Source organism: Crocodylus porosus, unplaced genomic scaffold (genome assembly GCF_001723895.1).
Source record: "Crocodylus porosus isolate Cpor-Errol unplaced genomic scaffold, CroPor_comp1, whole genome shotgun sequence".
NCBI lineage: Eukaryota > Metazoa > Chordata > Crocodylia > Crocodylidae > Crocodylus > Crocodylus porosus.
The window spans coordinates 1,039,109-1,060,745 of NW_017728923.1; the positions used below are offsets into that span (position 1 = coordinate 1,039,109).

Here is a 21,637-nt window from a genome sequence, read left to right on the forward strand (position 1 = left end):
GCCAAGAGGTGATCATGGGATACCAGATCGAGGGCTTTTTTGAAGTCAAGATATATGACATCAATCTCTTCTCCCTGTTCCAGACCTTGGGGGCTCGGACAGTAAAGAAATTCTTCCTTATGTCCAGCCTGATATGGTCTTGCAGTAGTTTATAACCGTTAGACCTCATCATCCCGTGGGGCACTCTGGTGAAGAAACGTTCCCCCAGATACTAGCTGTCACCCCTAATAAACTTATAGGTGGCCACCAGATCACCCCTGAGCCCCTGATAGGTCACCTGGTCATAGAAGGAAATTAGATTTGTCAAGCAAGACCTACCTGCAACAAACCCATGCTGGCTATCCCTCAGGATGTTGGTGTCAGTCAGTCCATTAAGAATGGCCTCTTTAATAAACTTTTCTAAGACCTTCCCCGGGATAGAAGTCTGGCTGATGGGCCTATAGTTAGCCGGATCCACTTTCCTCCCTTTCTTGAAGATCGGCACCATATTGGCCTTCTTCCAGTCTTCGGGCACTACACCTGAGCGCCAGGTGGGTTCATGCTCCTAAGGTGGGTGCATGCTCAGCAGGGTGCCGTCTCCTTTCTCTCAGCACAGGTCCATTGCCATCCTGCATGGACACAAGAGGGAAGAGTCCTTCCAGCAGGAATACCAGCAGCACAGCCATCTGGAACTCCAACTGCAGGCCAGTACTCATCTGTGGTACATGCTCATCCCCAGGGGAAAACTTCCAATCAAGCTCGCAACTAGCCAATGAAGGTGGTGCTGGTAATGGCACTGTCCTGAGACATGGCCACCACCAATGCCACTTTCATCCTTTACATCAGTGGTAAATGACTGTAAGGTCTCAACATTTCCAGCAAATCACTTGCATTCTAATTTTCACAGTTTTAACTGAATATGCTAGGCAGGAGATATAAATGAAAATAAGCTTCTAAGCTTAAAAAGTAAAACTCTTATCTACTCTTTCATTAAGTCTGGTTAATGAAATGACTGTTGTCAAATCAATGGAAACAAGACGTAACAGTCAAGTTGAATTGACAATGGTTAGCCTTACATCTGGTTCCACATGCTGCTCACATACTTTTTTTTGAGCCCAACCAGTGCAGACAATCCATCTTCACAAATGAACATAGTGGAAAATGGCCTGAAATGTACCCGTTGCCTCCTCAAAAAGTGGGCAAGCACGGGTTCACTTACCCAGCTGGTGGAAATCACTGCTCTGTGCTAACCCAGAAGATGGCTATGTTTGAATCCCCTCTGAGCACTGCCCTGCCCCCACTAACTGGGGGGAAAGTCTTGATCACAATAAACCTGAAAACACATTCCACAGGAGCAGAAAGTGAAATTAGAAGCCAACTTGTTCTGAATCTAGTACTAATGAGAGAGAAAATCCAGCTATCCAATACAACACTTACCCCACAGAAGAAGAGTACCACAGTGAGGAGGACGTCTTTAAGCCAAGCTCCTTCTCTGTAGGGTGAGGTTTCCTGCAGGCACAAGACTTTTTTAATAATAAATAAATACATTTAAAAGAAATGGAGGAATGTTAATATGGGGAAGCTCTAATTTCTGTAACCCCAGCCACGTCCACCACACACACGTTCTTTGACTTTACAGAGATCTGCCAAGAAGCCAAGAATTTCTCCCAGCCCAGCAGCTCCTTCCCTGAAGCCAGACTCTTCACTGGCATAAAACAGCAAAAGCTCCACTGCCTTCAGTGGAGCAGTGCTGACTTCTCCATCCCAGGGATTCAAGTCCTCAGTTATCCACAGAATGGCATTTCTAAGGAAATCCCTTCTTACCAAAAGCAAAGAGCACCCTGTTGTCATGGCCTCTTCCATTTACACAACAGCCCAGGAGAGGAGGGATGGAGTAAGGGAGTTAGGGGATAGATGGATATTTAAGGGCTACAGTGGCAGAGAAGGGGGAAGGGAGTTCAAACTGAAACCTGTCCCTCAGTCCTCTAAGTCAGGGGAAATCCTTTAACAGAATCCAGGGTCTTTGAATCAAGCCTTTAATGTGCCTGATTCCAGCAAAGCAACATCCTGCTGGATCAGGATTGTGCTGTGATTTGTAAGGGGGAGAAACCCCCAGTCCTAAGCTAACTGTCACCCCATGCAGCCCAATGTAGCTAAACAAAACTAAAACAGTATAAGAATCTGTCCATGGTTAAGCACTGGGGTGACTTAAGCTCAGTACCAGGCACATTTTATTCAACTTGCCCATCCCAGAGAGGCAGCTTTAGCCCTTCTAGGGGCTACCACCTGCAGAGGTATTTTCTATCTGAACACCACAGTGCTTGGGTGGTGACAACACATTGTCAGGGTCTGGGGTCAGCAGGCAGGGTAAGGGTATGAAGCTGCTTGGAGCTGAAATTTTGCAAGAGCAGCTCTCAAGAGTAAAACGCTAACACTCTTGGGCACCCAGCCTCCATGTAGCCCCACACCCCAGGTTCAGTGAGCCTGTGCTCCCCCAAGACTCAGCCTTAGCGTGGTCAGCATGGTCCTGCTGCCCCATGACTCGCTCCCTGAATGCCCAGCCTCTGCACTGCTGATAGCACAGTCTGACCCCAAAGCAGACTTGAACACCTTCCCTGGTTCATCCTCAAAACCTCCCAGTAGCAGCAATTCATAAGACAAGGTTGCATTCAAGATTGTCAGCCTCAAACATGGGGAGCCAGGTGCTTCAAGAGCTTTTGAAGGTTTAAAAATTGTAAGATTAATAAAGCAAACAGCAGGTTCCCATGATTTCCCTGAACCGTTTTAAGTTGTCCTCTGCGAAGAGAAGCACTAAAATCCCAGCTTTAAAACCAAAAGCAACAATTTTCACCCGTTCCCAGGACTCCTGGAACAGGGGCTTTAGAAGAAATTCCACATTCTATGAGAAAGTGGTAACCCCAGCAAAGCACAGACAATACTATAACGTCCCTCCATTCTCTTACTGGAGCTCTCCGCATCACTCCTTGCTACGCTGTGTGTGGGAGGGGAAGGGGATGGAGGGAAACAGGCTGTGCTGCCTTAGGCCCTAGTGAGGTCCCCCCCCCAACCCCATGGGAGTTACACTGTGGCTAATCTCAGCAGCTGGTTTCCATCACGGAGGTGTAACAGATATTGTGGAAGAGTGAGGCTGCTGCACTGTGTTCCTGATGAGCTCTCTCTCTGGTGATTTTCTTCCCATTTACAGTCAGACTCTGAATGAGCAAATGCCTCCAGCCACCCATAGAGCTCTGACGCCGGCTTCTCTTCCACTTCGTTCTTTTAAAGAAATCACCTCAATTACAGATGCAAAGGAAAGAAAGCAAACCCACACGCTCCTGTCTCACCCACATGCTGGGGCACATCTCTAGCCAGCTCTCTCACAGATGGCACTTCACAGCAGCTGAAGGGACAGGAACTCAGGGCTGACAGCAGAAGCACTTGACACTTGAGCCAAAGGATTTCCCTGCCCTGTGAGCAGTAGGGAGGCTGTGACACATGATTTGGTCAGTCTAACTCTGTCCAGTAGAGGGCACAGATAACACATCAGTACAACACAGCCCCAACAACCAACAGCTCAACATCTGCACGGGTTGTCTTAACTTTGACCATAACAGAAGCCAGCATACAAAACCACAAAGAACAATAAAAGATTAAGGATGAAAATCAAGAAAGTCAAAAGAAGAAACTACTTTACCTGTGGCAAGTTTGCAGTTCTTGGAACTAATGTAAACTACTGCATTTAAACCATTTTAAACCCCTCACTGCTATTCTTTAAAAAGAACATTCCTTCAAATCTCTGGGCAAATCAGCAGTGACACATGCCCGCTCCATGGTAATGACAGCAGTAGGCAGCTGTCAATCCTTCTGGATTATGCTGTACGCATGAGTGGTCACCAGGACCTTCAACACGTATCCCTAGGCAGAAGCATGGAGGAGTGGAGGCTGCTCCGACTTTCCATCCCCCTTTACGCCATTGAGACAGTATCTGAAGGCCAGACTGAGTCCAAACATTCAGTGCCTCAGTGGCTATAGTTATATACGTGTCCAGGAATCAAACCTGGGTCTCACACATGGCAGACAAGGATTCTACCACTGAAACTGAACACAGGTGGCAGGTGATTGGGTAGCACTAAATTGAATTATGTCAAATTGGACAGGGCTGGAAACCAGGCCAATCCTTCTGAAGTCAACAGGGGCTGTATCCGTTTAATCTGGAGTGGAAGGATGGCTGAGTAGAGCCCCTGGTAAGACGGGCAACGAACTGCATGCTTTCCCCACACCACACTGGACATATATCTCCATCCTGCTATTAAATTCCCAAGGACACTGCCAGCCATTCCAAACATTGGAGCTGTTCTGCAGTGAAGACAGGCTGTGGTTCAGGTACTGAGCCAGACCCTGGGGACAATGTCCAATTCCCAGCTCTGCCACAAACTTCCTGTTTTGCTTTGGCCTAGTCACTTTGGGCACATCTACACAGCAGCTGGGCTGTGTCTGGGAACCCCACCATGCAGCATTCTCAAAATGACACCTGAGACATCTCAGAACACCTCTGAACATATGTCAGGAAGCAGGCCTGAGGCAGAGACCTTAGAGCAGTACTGAACGGGTGCTCTGAGCCCCTCAAAGGTAGCTACATTGCTCCATTTCCAGGAACTGGCATGTATAGAGCAGGAGAGAGCAGATGGGCATTTCACCACAGAAGAGCTCACGAAAGGAATATGGTGGCCACATAGACCTCTGCATGCTTCAGCATCCCCACCTCTAAAATGGAGATAAAATACTCCCTCCTGGCCACCCCATGACTCATTAATCTATTTAGATTCCAAGAGTCCTGGGGCACAGACTCTTCCTCGTTATGCCTGTACAGCACTTAGCACAGAGGGACTGCAGCCATAAGACAAGAAGTGAATAATAAAGTGGACAACAGCCACTAGCACCTCTACTCATTGGCCTGAGGCCTCAAAAGGAAACCCACAACACAGGGGTTCATGACTCTGCCAACCCACAGCATCCAAAAAATAGGAGATTGGTTTAAACAGCGTACGATTTAATATTAATAAATAAACCTTTGATTTTTTGAATTCCCAGCTGTTTTTTTAAAGCCTTTAGGGTCATGTTTTCTAGCTTTTCTCTATAAGCACAGGCTTGAGAAGCTTTTCTTTTTTTTTTCTTTTTTTTTTTTTAATGGAGCTGATATGCTCAAACCATCATATGACTCCTGAACCGGAGAGCTTCACGGACATCACCAAACAGCACCACAACTGCAACAAAATCACAAAACCGGACAGCACAGGTAAAATAGTGTGCTTCCATCCAAGTCAGCCATAATGCTCCAGCACCATGCACTGTGCTGTTGTAGGGGCAAATGATAGGAGGCAAATGACAGGTCCTAGGACACGTGGTTGTTTAAGTTCCCCTGGTCCATTCCATCAAAATAGGGTGCCAAGCTGACATGGCCAATTATATTCTATCCTGCCTAAGTTCCATTTCTTCCTTCACATCAGTGCAATATTTATTCTCACTTCCTGTGTGGTGCATAATGCTCCACAAGCAGTCGGTCAATCTGAAACACAAACGGGATGTCTCCCAAATGGCCCATGCAGCCACCAGAGATTCCTTTATTTGTCCAGGTACATAACATAGACAGTAAATGATATCATTCTGCATGTACACACATTATCTGTAGGTGTATATATTGCACTTAGCCATACACACAGGTAAATGTACTCTTTGTTTCTTTGAATCTGTAGCAAGAAGCCAAAAACGTAGGGTGAGCTAAGGAAGTTTCTAGGCAGAGATTTATGCAAAGGAACTTCAGGGGTAGTACTGTTTTCCTTACTCCTTGTTCAGTGTCAGAGGAAAATTACTTCTAACATGGCCCCCTATGGTCACACGATAGTTACCAGCCATTTCCCCTTTAAGGATCTCATAGACTATCCCCTACATTTGTTCAGTTATCCTGTTTAACTGCGACCTTCCTTTCTGATCAGACAGCTGGATACCTTGTAAAAGCCTCCTCAGAGCCAGATCCTTGAACAAAAGCTGAAGCTGAGATATGGCCTTTAACATCACCTACTCACTTTTAAAGGGAGAGACATTCAGGAGAGGTCAACTTAGTATAACTACCCAAGGAAAATCTAAAATGAAGCTATCATTTGGAGACCCGACTGCAGTCCCTCCTCTCCAATCTCCCTGTCCTGCAACATGTTTGGCTGTTAGAAGTCTATTTGTTTAAGGAGGTAAGCAACAGGCTTCATGCTGAGCCAGTTTTTCTAGTAACATGTCACAATGATGGATCTCTCTTCTCTGTAGTTATCAGTCTATTAGTCTTGCATTTCCATCCCACAGGAGACCGCACTGTGATTGTAACAGCAAAGGCAGTGGGCCTAAAACTCATGTTTATACAAGCTTCATTGCCTGAGCCCCTGTTCTTTCATTGTCTCATGTCTAATCTCCCTACTCAGCTTTTGCTGTGTATACTGTAATCTGAAGCTGACTGTTTAAATCCCAGCCTAGCCAGGCATCAGAGGTCAGCGAAGGTAGTGCAGATGGGAAAGCCAAGAAGCTCTGGGCTCTGACCTGTTGAAGCAGTAAGGCAGGAATCAAGGCTAGAATCCATGTCCAGGGGCTGGGAAATCCAATCTGGGTGGCTTCTCCTCCCAGTGCCTGTACAGCACTTAGAGGATCTGTCTGCTGTTGGCCCAAATGTTATTAGCCAAAGTCTATCCATAAGGACAGTGAGGCATGGTCCATCTGGGTTTAGGTGGCCCATTAGGCCAATGACAAATGAGACAGTGATATGGTTGAGGGTGGTCTCAGTCACCTGGGGACGAGTTTCAGGCCAATCTGAAACAGTCTGAGTTAGTCCTACTCCCTCACTGACACACCCCTAGAGACAAACTAAATTAACAGGGCATCTGACCTACTCTCAAGTGGCTCTCCTCACACCCCTATACTATATGCCTATATGACACCTTACAGAAGGAAACGTCAGAAGTGCACTGCATCTTAGCCAGTACCATTCTCTCTCCAGCCCTCTCCACACCACAGCTTCCTCCAGCCATTCTCCTCAAACTGCCAGCTTCCCAAACGGGCCCAGAGACACTCATTGCCATGAGGAAAACACCTTAGCCATGTTGTGTAGGGGGTGGAGAGGACGAGGACACCAGGCAGACACATTCTTGCACACCTATAAGCCACAGTGCATCTCAAAGAAATATTGGACTAAGCCTTGTTTGGAGCTACAAAAACCTTCCAGAACCTCTGCCCCAAGTCTAAACATATGTCCAGCTGAAAGGCACCACCTCTGAAAATACAAGATAAAAAGTGGCTCTGAGAGAAGATGAGAGAGGATGGGATAACTGAGCTGTTGATAGCACAGTGCAGACACTATTCAATTAGGAGGGGTAAAGGAAACAGAAGTCTGAGAACAGGACAGGCAACATTAAACCTGAGAGTTTGGCTGACTACTCTCAAAGAGACTGAGTTTTTCTTCATCAGACTTGGATTTCTGGCCAGAAATATAATTTCTCCTTTGTTTAAGTGGAACACCACAATTAGTGCATTTTCAGAAATATTTTATGCAACTCTAAGTAGTATTCACAGAAGGCAGGGCAGAGTTGCACCTTATAGACTAACTAATTCAGAGATACATAAACTAGCTTTGGTCACCTCATCACAAATCTGATAACAAGAAGTGGAAGAAAGTCTGAGAAAAGAATCAAGAATGAAAAGGGTTCTAGAAAATCTCTTATGAAAAGCAACTAGAAAGAGTGATGCTGTTTCACTCAGAAAAGAAATGAAGAGCGTGGGATGTGGCAGAAGTACATAAGCAATTAGTGGGGTAAAGAACACAGATTGGGATTGCTCTTCACCCGATCTCATAATGCAAGAACAAAAGGGCACTTAACACAAGTGAAAGGCAGCAAATCCAGCCCCAACACAAGTACAGTTGTTCATGTAACACAGCCAGTGGCACTCCTTTCAAAGGGGGTGTCATTGAGGTCATTCAAAAAGGGCTTGGACTCCAATATAAGCAAAATTATCCAGAGCTGTAACTGTAAATGCAAACTAACAATTCTGGAAGGGATAAAAACCTCAAGCTTTGTGCCAAAATCCTGGGATTAAGATGAGCCCTTACCTGACAGTCATGGAGCTCTGGTACCTTCCTGTTTCTTCTGCACATTATTTTCAAGTGTCCCCTTTTGCCAGTATTGTATTCCAGAGCCCCTTCAAAATGCTGAGTTTGGCAATGGCTGAGAAAGGAAGAAATGTGCTTTGTTCATATGTGATTGCTAACGTGAGTTCAAAAAGTACCCATTTCCTAGTGAAGGCATACGAAAGTGCTGCCCTCTTGCTGGACACACATGACTGAGCCAACGTGTTTAAGAAAGAGTCCCACTGTATGCTACTAACAGGGACTTTACACAGTTCACACAACAACGATGTCTGCCACCTGCACCAAGGCTGTTGTAGAGGGACTTGGGATTCCTGGGACCTGTTGGGTACTGGTCTCTACACCCTGGGGTTAGTGATTGCTTAGCAAGCAGTAACCCTCCCTGCCGGTGACAGCATCCCGACACAGACATGTTATTCACTTTTCTGTGAAGCCTTTGAGATGGGCCACAGCTAGAGAAGCGAAATGGGGCAGCAGGGTGCATCAGTGCTCCCAGCAGTTCTGGCTCTCCTGCCTGTTGGGTGCCTGGCTGAAGGGTCTTGCTTACACATTTGAGGTCTAGGCAATCGCCAGATTTGGGGCAGAAAGGCACATTCCCTCCAGGCCCAAGGTCCCGCCTGCAGCCACACAAGCTTGTCTGCTGCCTGGGCTGCAGCACCCTGCCAGCTGCTGGCTGTGGCTCTCTGAGCCCCTGGGGCGTCACAAGGCTGTGGCCCCAGCTGGGCAGAGCCCTAACAACCTGGGGGGCTGCTACTGGCACAGGGCACCAGGACCCCACTTCCTACAGGATAACCTGGCTTCCCCGCCCCAGCAGGACACCCACCGGCTCTGCCCAGAGCCAAGTCCGCAGCTTCAGGGCGGGGGCAGGGCTCGGGGGTGATGCGCGGGCTGCAGGAGCCCGTAGCGCACGGCCCCCGAGCAGGCCTCCGCCCCCGGCAGCGGAACCAACGCTCCCGGCAGCGAGTTCCCCGCGGACCGCATTACGAGCCGGGCCCGGCCGGAGCCTTGTCCTGCCCACGCCTGTGAGGGGCAGAAGTGCCCGTCCTCCGCAGCGTCACTACAGCTCCTGCAGGGAGCGGCGCGGAGCATTGTGGGGTGCAGGTAGGTGCCTTTCCCCGGCTTGGCGGTTGATCTTGCGGGTCAGAGGCGGCCTGATTTAAACGGGCCGCGCCGGCAAGGGCCGGGGCCTGGTGGCGGCTGCTCGAGTCTGACCCCGGCAGGTGGGTGTCCCCTGCGGGGCGTAGGCGTGGGCAGGGGGCCCGGACCCTGGACGGACCCTCAGCTGCATGGGGGACGAGGCCTGGTGGGTAGAGCTGCAGCTCTGCCCTGGGCAGTCTGGGCTCAGTCGCTGTCTGCCTCATGCCTGTTTCCCTCTCTGCCAAGTGAGGCATCTCTGATGGGGTCCACCTGCTGGGCCCTGCGCCCCCCTCGGGCAACGCTTTGCATGTCCCAGGTGTGGCTCATGCACAGCGCTGGGGAAGCAGTAGCCTCATGTATATTTCCCATCCTGTGTTTCTGCAGACATGGACCCTGATGACCTGGAGGAGCAAGCAGCAGTGCTGCAAGGAAGGCCTGTTGGTGGCTGGGGCCTGGTGCAGCTCGCAGCTGGCACGGGCTTTGCTGCCTACGTTATGTGGGCAGGAGTCCTCATGCCTGGCTTCCGCAAGGTTCCTTTAAAGCTACAGGTAGAGAGTTTGCTAAGGCTTCTCAGAAGCAGGACTTGGCTTGTTCTGTGATGTGCTTCTTGTCCCCAGTGCAGCATGCCAGTGTTCCTTGGAAGCTGAACAAACCCATTCCTACTGCAGTGTTTCTCTTCTGTCACATGCACACACGCTGACTTATTACAGGGCTGTTCATGAGCTGTGGGCTCCTGGCACAGATATGGGAAGCATGTGCTTTGAGTTGCTGGAAGGGGCAGGGAAGAGAGAGGGCTTGTGAAGTGCTTTGGCCACCTTTGGAAGACATCCCAGGTGAATACCAGGATTAATAACACAAGTGCCCCACACGCCTGAAGTGCAGCTGCCTTTGGGGTGAAAGAAAACAACCTGCACGAGAGACTGGGAAAAGGGAGGAACTCAGGCCAAGGACAGAGGTGTAAATCCTTACTACTGTCAAACGGGCTGTGAGATCTTTAATCTTCTGTAAGGTCTTGAGGCCCAATTTTATTTTATGGGGTCCCAACTTCCAAGAAAGTCAGTGGGAGCTGAGGCAATGCCTGATTGAGCTGTTCTTAAGAGTTGGTGCTCAATTTCTCTCCTGAAGGCTGTGTCCTGCCTGATGAGATTTTCATTTTGGTAAATGAAATTCTCTGTCTCCTCCTGAGGCAGTTATCTGACCAAGTACTAACACATCTAGAGCAAACACCTGTGGTATTTTGCTCTGCTCGGTGTGAAACATCTATCTACTTAATAGGGCAACAGCAAGGAATACTTGCATAAGCAAGTTGCTTTAGCATAGATTTTTTGGGAGGAAATGTTTGAATATATATCATTTTGGGCTTCCAAACAGTCTCTCTTGAAAATGGATGGGTTTCATGGTGGGGAATGATCTAATAGTCTAAATGCAGGACCTTCCTTCATTTGACTCTTAGGCTACAAACAGACATCACATTTGTCCCGAGGTAAGGCATTTTATCCCAGGACAAAATGCAGTTGTTTTGCCAGCTATGTCCATTCTCCTGGGATAAATTCTAAAAAGGTTCACAAGATAAGTAGCAACATTATCCCAGAACACCTCAAAATACATCTGAGCAGTTTTCACAATTATGCATCATTTAATGGCAGAAAAGCATCCAGGGTATAGGTTGTAGCCATGTTGGTCTAAGGAAATGGACAGACAAGGTTCTTTGGGTAAATCTAATATCTTTTATTAGGGCAACTCAAATAGTTGGAAAAAAATCTTCTTTGCAAGCTTTCTGGTACAAATACCCTCAGTCAGGCTGAGGAATCATCTTCAGTTGGTCTGTGCTCTTCCTAGATGGAAAAGTTGGTTTGTGCTCTTCCTGAATAGACCAACTGAAGATGATTCCTCAGCCTAAGGGCATTTGTACCAAAGCTTGCAAAGAATTTTTTCCAACTATTTGAGTTGCCCTAATAAAAGATATCAGATTTACCCAAAGAACCTGGTCAGAAAAGCATTAGTGCCTTCAGTCGCTCACTAAACCCTAATTAGAAGGGTGATGTGTGTGCATGCTAATCCTGGCATATTTCTGTTCCAGGACAGACACAGGCAGAGCTTGTCCAGGGACAAATGCAACATCTGTTCCTAGCCCTAACTTACAACAGCTCTCACAGCCTGCAGTAAGTCACTTAGCCTCTGTTCCGCTACACTCCATTTATTAGATGGAAGTATTGCCTGCTATGGAGTTGGGTGAGGTGGCATAGTAGTCAAGGTGTTTTACTGTGGCTTCAGAGCATGGCTACATGACTCCGAACTTATTAAGGGCCACTTCCAAGTTACATTTTCCAGTGGAGGACCACCAGCTTACTAGTCTTGTCTGCACACCAGGCCACTAATATTAATCAAGTGGACTGCATGCTGTATGTTCAGGCTCCTGAGGCATGAGTATGAACCCCACTTTGGACTCATGCCAAGGCTACCTCCCAATCAACTCAGCTGTAAATGGCTATATACTTGGGCTGAGGAGTCAAAGGTGGCTGAAAGTAGTGCTGGCCACATTACTTCCTTGTGTGCTGTTGGCCAGATAAATTGTGCCTCAGATACAGATGAACAGCTAAGCTAGGAGGAGGTGGGGGGATACTCTGGCCTTCCAGGCTCCACAGCTCCATCATTTACACCAGCTGAGGATCTGGCCTCTAATTTCTTAGTTTAGTGGCTCAGGGACTTGAAACAACAGCTGTAAGTTCACCAGCACCTCTGGGTCTTAGTCCCAAGCTCTCCTGATCTTGTGCTATGTTTTCATATTCAGGCAGAATGATCACGAAGGTAACAGAAATGCAACTTGTGGCCCTCCTTGACTTCCCCTTATGGTCCTGACCTGCAGTCAGATCCACATGGGCAGGTCACAGTACCTGTGTGGAAAGCTAGTGAAGTCAGGTGGGCTCCACACAACCACAGTGGTGCACCTGTACAGATGTAGAGCCGGGGCTAGGTTTGTAATGGACGTGCAGCCTACAGACTAGATATCCTAGGACATCATGCTCTCTAAGATGCTTTACTGACTCCTGTGGTGTTTCACCACTACTGAAATGCAGCAGGGAAGCTCATGTCTGAATTGGACTAATTTCTCATTTCTCTGAACCAGGTGCCATATTTGCCATCAAGTGCCCAGCAAGTTGCCAATACGATGTCACTGCTGAAAGGACGCTCTGGAAAGATGGTGGATTTAGGGTCCGGTGATGGCCGACTTGTAAGAGAGGAAAATTTCCTTCTCTGGGGTAGTCAAAGCTGTCAGCTGTAAACAGAGAGCTGATACTGGTTAGGTGGATCCAGCATAGCATAGTATCCCCTACACACGGTCTTTGGGACTGGATCCTGATTTCTGTTATGGGTGTGTAGGTAGAGTAACTACAGTTGAATTGCACTAGTTTATCCCAGTGTAACAGAGCAAGTATTCCCCTCAGACTGGTTCCTTCAGGGCTACTGCTATGGCCCATTATCTACAGACTCCCCAGGGCTGCAGAACAGCTGGGCATTGCTCAACAAGGAGCTTTACCTGCCTCTTCCCTGGACTGATGGAATCTGAGACCGGAGTAGTGGAGCCCCAGGGTTGTTGCTTGTGTGCTGTTGCCTAGGACTCCTAAGATGGGTGGGTGGACTGGAGCTCCACATCTCCCTGACAACCAGAGCAGGGCAGTCACTTGCATGTTGACTGGGCATGCCAGTCAGCCTCAGACTTGTATTCCCAACCAGAGTGCTCCTGGCTTTTTGTCCTCAACCTAAGTCTACAAAGTGCTGACTCCTGTGAGGCTCTGAGTATGCTCCTCTGTCACTCCAATCAGTGAAGTTTAAAACTTATCTCTTCAAAAAAACAAGCTTGTTTCTCCTTCCATTGTCTCCTGCCTTTCTACCTAGACCTTATACCTCTTGCACTGACATCGGCTGATTAACTACCTATTACCTTCTTTTCTTTTTCCTTTCAAAGATAGACTTGTTCTCTATGGCTGGCCCTGTCATCTGATTTAAGGGTGCACTGATAAGAGATTTTGGGGGCCGATACTAATAGCTGATTTTTGAGGAGGCATATCAGCCGATACTGATTCAATTTCTGATATAGCTGTGTGCAGCTGGTAAGTCTGCTGTGGTGAAAGGGTAGGGGGGAAGGAAGGGGCATAGGGCTGCAGATCAACAACTCCCACATGATGAGGGAGGGAGTGGGGCTGGGGCTGAGGCAGGCGCTGCCCAGCTGGGAGAGGCAGGTGCAGGATGGAGCCGCAGCCTGTCCAGGGGACATGAATAGCTCCAGCCGCTGCACACCATTTGTCCAGAAGCTGTTGTTTGGTGGCTCATCCGGTGGCTCCCGCCACTCGTCCAGGGCATGAGGAGGCATGTGCCCCTGAATCTGCACGAGGCAGGCTGCAGCTGGAGCTGGGGGCTGTGCTGCACTCAAGGTAGGTGGCAGCAGTGCTGGGAGGGGGCTACAGCAAAATCTGGGGTGGCTGCAGCCCCCCCACTAGTAACCCTCCTGCCCAGCACAGCCCCTGGACCCAGCCCACAGCTGCAAAACCAGGCCCTCCCGAGCAAGCGGCAAAAGCTACCGAATGAGCGGTGTGCAGCAGCTGAAACGGCCCCCCCTACCCACACCCCTAGACAAGTTGTGGCTCCGTCCCACACCTGTTCACCCACCCCGCTCTCCCCCGGCTGGGCAGCGCCTGCCCCAGCCCCACTCCCTCCCTCACTGTGAAGGGCACTGATCTGCCCCCACGCCCCTTTCACCACAACAAACTTACCAGCTGCATGCAGCTCTCCAAGATGCCAGGCTGTGCTCCTCACCACCTTAGTGCTATGCTGCAGCTACATGCACACATGGGCATTTATCAGCCAAATTATTGGCCACATCAGGCCAAATTCCAATATAGTCAATTTTCTTTATATCAGTATTGATCCAGCATTGGACTGATGTATCAGTGCAACTCTAATCCCATTCACCATTAGCCACCACTGCCAAAATCTAACACTGAGGTTTATTTTGATTGCAATTCCTTTCTCCAGGTGCTAGAGGCCTGTAAACGAGGTTTCCAACCAGCTGTCGGTTATGAACTCAACCCCTGGCTGTTGGGACTATCCAAGTATCGGGCCTGGAGGGCTGGGTATTATGGGAAGGTTTCCTACCAACGGGAAGATCTGTGGAAGGTAACATATTCTGGGAAATAGGCAGGACTTTTGCTTTCTCAACATGACACAAAATGCATTGGCTCCAAGGTGACCAGGGCTTTCACTGGGATGGAGCAAAAAGTTCAGCATTTTCCTTCAAACACAAACTGAAGGAAGGTGCTGGATTCTTTTCCCAATTAGACCTGCTCCTTATGGATCAAGTACTAATTTCATCTTCCAGTATTTCCTCACATGCATGCTAGACACTCTTCTCAGTTCCTTAAGCAGCTGCAAGCATAGGCAACATGTTGGGGGGCGGGGGGCACGTGCCCCCTCTGAGATTGGCCACTGCCAGATTCTGCAGGTGGTTGTTGCCCCCGCCTCACTGCCGACGCAGCCACCAATGGCTGCAGGCAGTCTCCGCTCGCTGCCCATCATGTCCCTCCCCCCTGCTGCCAAAACTGCTGGTGGCAGCTGCAGGCGGTCCCCACTTGCTGCCATGGTGCCCCCCAGTTGTGGGAGACACCAGTCGTTCATGGCTGCAAGCACCTTAAACAAGGAGTAAAGCCACAGTGGCCATGCTCTTCTATGACTAATGTTAAATTACTACTCCGGGTTCCTCAAGTGTTTATGGCTGAGATTATCTATGTCTTCTTCCTTCGCATAACCTTAACTCATAGCTGAGATGTTGCTGAAAAACTGAGGTGTGAAGCCCTCCATTAAATCCCACAGGAAGCCTGACAAAGGGCAAAGAAAGTTTTCCACTACTACAGAGTGTCTTGCACAACTATGTCCTCCATCCTTCACATATTCTTTCTCAGGGCCATACAAGGCCCAGCCTGTAGAGGCTCCTTTATTACTGATCTAACTGCTGCTTTGGACATGTAGTGAGCCTCTCAAATAACTGTTAACAAAGCTGAACCTCTGTGGATATCTAGGACTAGCCTGGATGGTAGGAATAAACTAGTTGGGTCACATTCCTAAACTCTGGGGGACCTAAGATTATTACTAGTTACACATTAAATTACCCTGTCTTGCCCAGCAACAGAGTTTTGTCAGCCTTTCCACTGCCCACACAAGTCCTGTCCCCAGTTCTGATTTTTGTTACCATTAATAATCTCTTGGGACTTAACATCCTGTACATGGACTAGCAAAGATCTACCCCCTTTTACAGAGCTAAAAACCCACTAGATCCCACTTCAACACACTGTCCCTTTCATGTTTCTCCTCTCATGCTGACTTTGTCTGTTTGAAGGTGAACCTGTCTGACTGCTACAATGTGACGGTGTTCCTGGCTCCCAGTGTGGTAAGTCTAAGCTTACTCCTGGGCTGCTGTAGGACGCTACTGACAGGCGAAATGGCTCCCATTTTCTTCCTTGGTTGGGCAAGCCAGTGAGGGAGGATACTTCTGAGCAGAGACAATCTTGAGGCTGATAAAAAAGCAAAGGCCCTTTAAAATAACAGACCAGTAACCAAAATACCATTAGATTATGTACATTTCAGCCTAAAACACCAAGCTGTAATGTGTATCAGCCGTAGATAGCAAGGCTACTGTGAATACATAGTTGTGACAACCTGCTGCAACTGTACTCAAGTGGGGGCTACCCTAAGGGCCAGTTTCTACAAATTCCTCTGCATGGGGGAAAACAGGTGCTATTTCCTTTTGAACTACTCTGGCTGTCTGCTACTGTGAGTGATGCACCTCTCCCTCCCCACCAGCAACCAATCCTTGCAACCAAGCTGCTCGCAGAACTCCCAGATGAGGCCCGTGTTGTGGCTGGACGCTTCCCCTTTGCTGCCTGGACACCAACCAGCATTGTTGGGGAGGGGCTGAACAGAATTTGGGCTTATGACATGAAGAGTGTGCGGCAGGCACAGCATAACAACCCTGAGAGAGCCAAGCGTAAGAACCAGAGCTAATGCAAAGCCTGGGTGCCACAGAACAAAGGATCAGGAGGCTGTAGGAGTGAGAGTGCTACTTTGGCCTGCTGGTACTGTCTCACAGAAGCCCTATGATGGGTATATGCTGAATAGGGTCGTGTGCACATAGGAATTTGTCTCTCACTAACTAGGGAGTGGGGGACTGCCTTCTCTCTTACCAGAATCATGAGACTCAGTCTGGAAATCCCTGAAGAACTGTCACAGGATCCATGGTGATTATTGTTTGATTTCTGGTTTGAATAACTAATTTGTTTTGTTATTTTATTTGTAATTTGCTTTGTAACAATAAAAGTCCTGGTGCCACTTGCTCTGTCACCTCCATACTGACTTTTGCTGGAGGCTGCTTCCTCTACACCACAACCACAGCAGTTCCCAGCAAGGCAGTCTCCGCTCCTGCCTCAGGCTGTACTGAGAATTCCCTTTGGGTGAGGCTCAAGGATGCAGGTCTTCCAGCTCTGACTTCTGATAATGGATTCCCTCTAGATTCTTCTCATGCTAATCACCACTATAGACTAGTCACTCTCCACAGGGGCCACCATGCATGAATGCAAAGGAATTCAGTCTCCCCACTGCACAAAAATATCTGAGCTCCTTGGCTGGGTCTAACCCTGCTAAGCCCAAAATCTAGCAAGAATCTTGCCTTTCCCTCAAGTTGAGAAAAGGTCCCTAAATCAGTGGGGTCTCAAAGGAATGGAGTAGTATTACAGCACCCTGCTGCATTGCTAAGGCAAGGGAAAGCAAACCTCTAACTCCAAGGCAGAATGAGGGATTTGCTTTTCAGCCCCATCTTCTGCCCCAGTCGAAGGGAACAGCACCAGTGCTCTTCTGGTGCTCAGCACTCCCACAAGTAGCTAATGCTTGTGGGTTGGTAAAGGGAGAGAAATGGGACAGAACAAAGCATGGAGGGAGTAAACACATAGAGCTTCAATATGATTTTAGTCATCTCAATTCGGTTTCCTTCTCAGCAAACCTACCCGAGAGGTCCCCATGAGGAAGACCATAAGTCCCAGCACATTACCTCTGGATGTAGCCCAGCAAACACGACCAACAGAAAGGCACTGTTTAAAATCCTTGTCTCACCTATCAAAACCTAGTGGCCCCTGTCTTGAGGAGCCCCAGCAAACAGCTACAGTTCATGGCTGATGGTCTTTTTGGGTCTCTGCATTAAAGGAATATCAGAAGCCCCAGCACTGAATGCTCGTGGTGCATCACTCCCCAGGAGCTTCCTTAACCTTAGAATCTCCTGCTTGTACCTGCAATGGGGGCAAAGAAAAAGTGCCATCAACTCCAGCTCAGCTCTGGGCACAGCCCTACTGGGGACCAGTGGATTTTAAAGCCAACATGAGACACCCTCAAGTTCCCAAGCAGTAACCAAGGAGAGGAAACAGCTCAGGACGTGGCAATTCTAGATTTGACCCAACCCTTCACATGCTTTCAAACAACAAAGCAGTTCCATCAGCAACAAGACCTGATGTCTGGGCCACATGCAAGGGCAGGATGACTTGTCTGAATCAGGTCCTGCATTTTGAGTTGTCAATGCTTGTGAAAGCGCCCCCTTGGGGTAACAAGTCAGTGGGTGCTACATAACATACATGATCCTGTGCAAGCAGAGAAGGCTTCTGGATGCTTGGCTGACTCACCCCCTCCTTCATCTGCACAGCCTTCCTCATCACCAGGGTAGGATGTACTATACAGGGAAGGGAAACATCATATCCCTGGAAGGGACAGATGCCAACTGCCTCCATCATGCTGAGCTGATAGAGCCAGATGCTTGCACAGCTGGATTCTCTCTCCAACACTAGCTGAGCAGGGCTACACTGTGGGAGGCAGCAGTTACGTCAGGCATCTCACAGCAGTGGGTACCATGGTGCTCTCTGTTTTTTAGCCGTGAAGATAAACCTCATATAGGAAACAAGGGCTCGTGAACAAATCCCTCCACCTCACCTTGCAAGATGCTTATCCACATACTCCTGAAGTTCCAGCACCTGCTCTTCTGCCGCAACTGCCCGAGTAAGCAGCTGGCTTCTCTCTTTCTCCAGTTCTTCCTGGGCAGGCAGAAATAACAGGGAGAAAATGTGTGTGTGTGTTGGGGGCGGTAATCAAGGGGTGCAGTGGGGAAAGCACTGACCTGGGGTTTCATAGTAGCTAGGGTCAGGAGGGACCTGAACAGATCATCTAGCCTGTCCTGCTGCCACAGGCAGGAATGAATGCTGGGTTCACAAGACCCCAGACAAGTGATCATCCAACCTCCTTTTGAATTTGCCCAAGGTAGGGGTGAGGACCACTTCCCTGGGAAGTTGGTTCCAGATTTTGGCCACCCTAACTGTAAAATATTGGGGCTGATGCCCTTCCCCATGATCACGGAAGCAAAGGCTACTCAATCTCTCATGCATTTATCTCCCAGGCTGAAAACGTCTTACCCTTAACCTAAATAAGCTGCTCACTTTTACTGTAGGGCAGAACAATATCCACACACCCAAATCAAAAAAATCACATAAATCCAGAGTTAAGGAAAACTGGGACTTCCTGCTGGTGCAGCTAGCTTGGAGACCCTCAGCTGCACTGAGATGGTCAAAGAAGGAAGACACTGAAAACAAAACCTTCTCCTTGGATAAACAGCCTCAGAATACATGGTGGGGCTGTGTTCTATGTCATATCATGCACCCAAGTGAGTGTGTCCTATCATGTACACTCACATGCATACACCCCTGACCCACAACCTACTCTTCCAGGAGAGAAGTGGGGCAAATGATAGTGTGGTTTCCAGAATCAGAGCACTGGAATGTACACAGCCAGATGTCACCCTCCCCTTGCAACAAAGGTTGCAATTTCTAGAGCAATCTTTCCTTTTCAATGATGACAATCCATAGCTCTCATGCACCGATTTTCCATGGTTGACCTCAAAACACCCTACAAAAGAGGTCTCCATCCCCATTTCACAGAAAGAGAAACTGAGGTATCAGGGTCACCCAGCAAACCATGGGACAAACCAATCCAATGCTCCATCCAACAGGGAACACTGCCCCTGCCCCCATGCTTCAGGCCTTGACTATACTGAATAGTTAACTAACCAGGTGACCATAGTCTGTTACAGTGAGCTCTCTCCTGATTGGGATAGGAAGAAAAAAACAGCCACAAAACATGTTGTTGAGCTTTGGTGTGTCTAATTTACACAAGGCAACTGAACCACTAGTGAAAATTCATTCAGCAGTGGCTCCTCTTAACCACAAGTGGCAGCGATCAAAGTGTCTGCGTTAACCAGGCAACAACTTTTGAAAAGAGTGTTCAGATATCTCCCCCAGCCCTCCTTCCCTAGCATTTCTCACCACTGGTTCAGACCAAACACTGGTATATTAACCACTATGCCAACAACCTGCTCAAGGCAAGTCTGGGTAATATGGAGGTAGAAATGCTGCTGGCCCTGAGTGGGGTGATCTACATTGGCACTCCTCAGGTTTTATCTCCCAATGGAGCTTCACTACAGCTTCTGCCAAAATGGGAACTGACCCAGAACACATTAGGTGTAGAAGACCATCTGCACTGGAAGCAACCATAGCTGCCAACAGTGGCAGTGACCTACAGAAGGTCTTTCTGGGGGTAACCCCATTTTCAGCCTGCCTTGCATCTTACCTGGGTAGTGTGTGTGAACTCCCGGAGTTGCTTCCTGATCTCTGCCCAGCCCTCCTCATCTAGCTTGCTAAGAGAGAACAGTGGATTTTAATTATGACCAGACACAGTAAGAAGGCAGGGTAGATTTACACCTCATAGACTAACTAAACTTCAGTTAGCTTGACTTCAGATAAGCATGGCTTACTACTTCCCCCAGATGCAGAAACCAGACCAACTGTAAGATGCAATGGCTGCCACTACCATATTCCCATCAGCTCAGAGAGCATACAGCTTAGATCCTCTTCCAGTTTAATTCCCTATCTCTGTGTCATATCACCTGCCTAGGTAAAGAGAACCATAGTCTTCTACTAACCTTGGATCTCCACTGAAGTAGCTGGATTTACCACAGGTCAGTATTAATGTACATACTGGAAGGGATTTTGTGGTGAAATGATCATTATCCTAACACTGTGGGGTTGAACTTTATAGGAAACAGAGGCCAAGGGAAAAATAAATGCTGAACACAAGCACTTTATTCTCTATAGTTATGCACAAATCCTCTTTCTAATGTGAAGTGTAAAAAAAAAAGAAAGAAAAAAGCAGTGTTAGGTAGGCTATTTGTGGCAAAATGTACAGCCAAACCGTGGGAAAATTCTTCCTATTTTGTCTTGGACTGAATAAGCAAAATATAGGTCACCTCTGATGATCAGGGAATTCCGATTGTATAGAGAGAATGGTATGAACTGAGGAATGCATTGTGTTCAAACTGTGTGGCCCCATATGGTCTTCACTGGACTATTAAGAGCTCCCTCTGGTGGCTATTTTAGCAACTAGGAGATGTCTATTGGGGGAAGAGAGGGACAATACCTTCATGTTAAGTAAATGAAATGGAACCAGAAATTAATTAATAACAAAATATAACTGACCAAAAGTAAAGCGATTTATATAGTATTGACTTTCACTGAAACAGTTCTGGTTTAATACCATTCATTGGTAGTCTAGCAGCGACTGAATTTAAACTAGCAACAAAAATCCAGGACAATAAAAAGTCCTTCTTTAGGTATGTAGGGAACAGGAGGAAAACAAATGAAAGCATGGGGCCACTGCTTAACAACTCAGGACAGCTGGTTACCAACACTCAGGAGAAAACTGAACTCCTGAATGACTAGTTTGCTTCAGTATTTCACCGGACTAAGGGGAAAATCATACTAGATAAGGTTCAGAATGGGCATGGTGGGAATGACCATATTCCTACTGTTGACGTTGAACTGGTGTGTGATCAATTAGAAAAGTTAGACATTTGTAAATCAGCAGGACTGGATAAACTTCATCTGAGGGTGAAGGACCTAGCCAAAGTCATTTCAGGACCTCTGACGAAACTCTTCCAAAACTTGTGGCACTTGGGGGAGGTCCCTGAAGACTGAAAGAAAGTCAAAGTTGTGCCTATCTTCAAGAAGGGGAAGAGAGAGGACCCAAGCAACTAGAGGCCACTTAACCTAACTTCTACCCCAGGGAAAACCCTGAAAAAAAATCATCAAGGAGTCTGTGTGTGATACGCTTGCAGAAGGTAGGATTATGATCAACAGCCAGCATGGCTTCATCATGGGCAGGTCTTGTCTTACCAGTCTCATCTCTTTTTATGACCAGGTAACTTGC

At 48.0% G+C, this 21,637-nt stretch overlaps 4 protein-coding genes across 5 annotated transcripts in view; 2 read left to right on the forward strand and 2 right to left on the reverse strand.

The window, feature by feature from the left end:
• The window catches only part of METRN (meteorin, glial cell differentiation regulator), a 52,585-nt gene extending 45,182 nt beyond the window's left edge, over nt 1-7,403 (forward strand). Inside the window, exon 4 of the mRNA XM_019539862.1 lies at nt 591-7,403. Coding sequence (XP_019395407.1) covers nt 591-748 — 158 coding nt within the window. The 3' untranslated portion in view covers nt 749-7,403. The remainder of the gene's footprint in view (nt 1-590) is intronic.
• FBXL16 (F-box and leucine rich repeat protein 16) overlaps nt 1-9,070 on the reverse strand; it is a 198,848-nt gene extending 189,778 nt beyond the window's left edge. For both annotated transcript variants that reach the window (XM_019539858.1, XM_019539860.1), the window contains exons 1-2: nt 8,982-9,070; nt 8,123-8,237 (exon numbers count right to left, since the gene is read on the reverse strand). The gene's annotated coding sequence lies outside the window, so the exon portion shown is untranslated. The remainder of the gene's footprint in view (nt 1-8,122; nt 8,238-8,981) is intronic.
• FAM173A (family with sequence similarity 173 member A) lies at nt 9,023-16,675 on the forward strand. Its single transcript, XM_019539863.1, is given in 8 exon segments — nt 9,023-9,070; nt 9,072-9,119; nt 9,121-9,259; nt 9,680-9,843; nt 12,423-12,527; nt 14,330-14,470; nt 15,687-15,737; nt 16,151-16,675. Coding segments are annotated over 8 exon segments (882 nt in total). The 5' UTR covers nt 9,023-9,037; the 3' UTR covers nt 16,352-16,675.
• Nucleotides 16,620-21,637, reverse strand: part of CCDC78 (coiled-coil domain containing 78) — a 34,914-nt gene continuing 29,896 nt past the window's right edge. The window contains 3 exon segments of the mRNA XM_019539868.1: nt 16,620-17,625; nt 18,317-18,417; nt 20,003-20,069. Coding sequence (XP_019395413.1) covers nt 17,499-17,625; nt 18,317-18,417; nt 20,003-20,069 — 295 coding nt within the window. The 3' untranslated portion in view covers nt 16,620-17,498.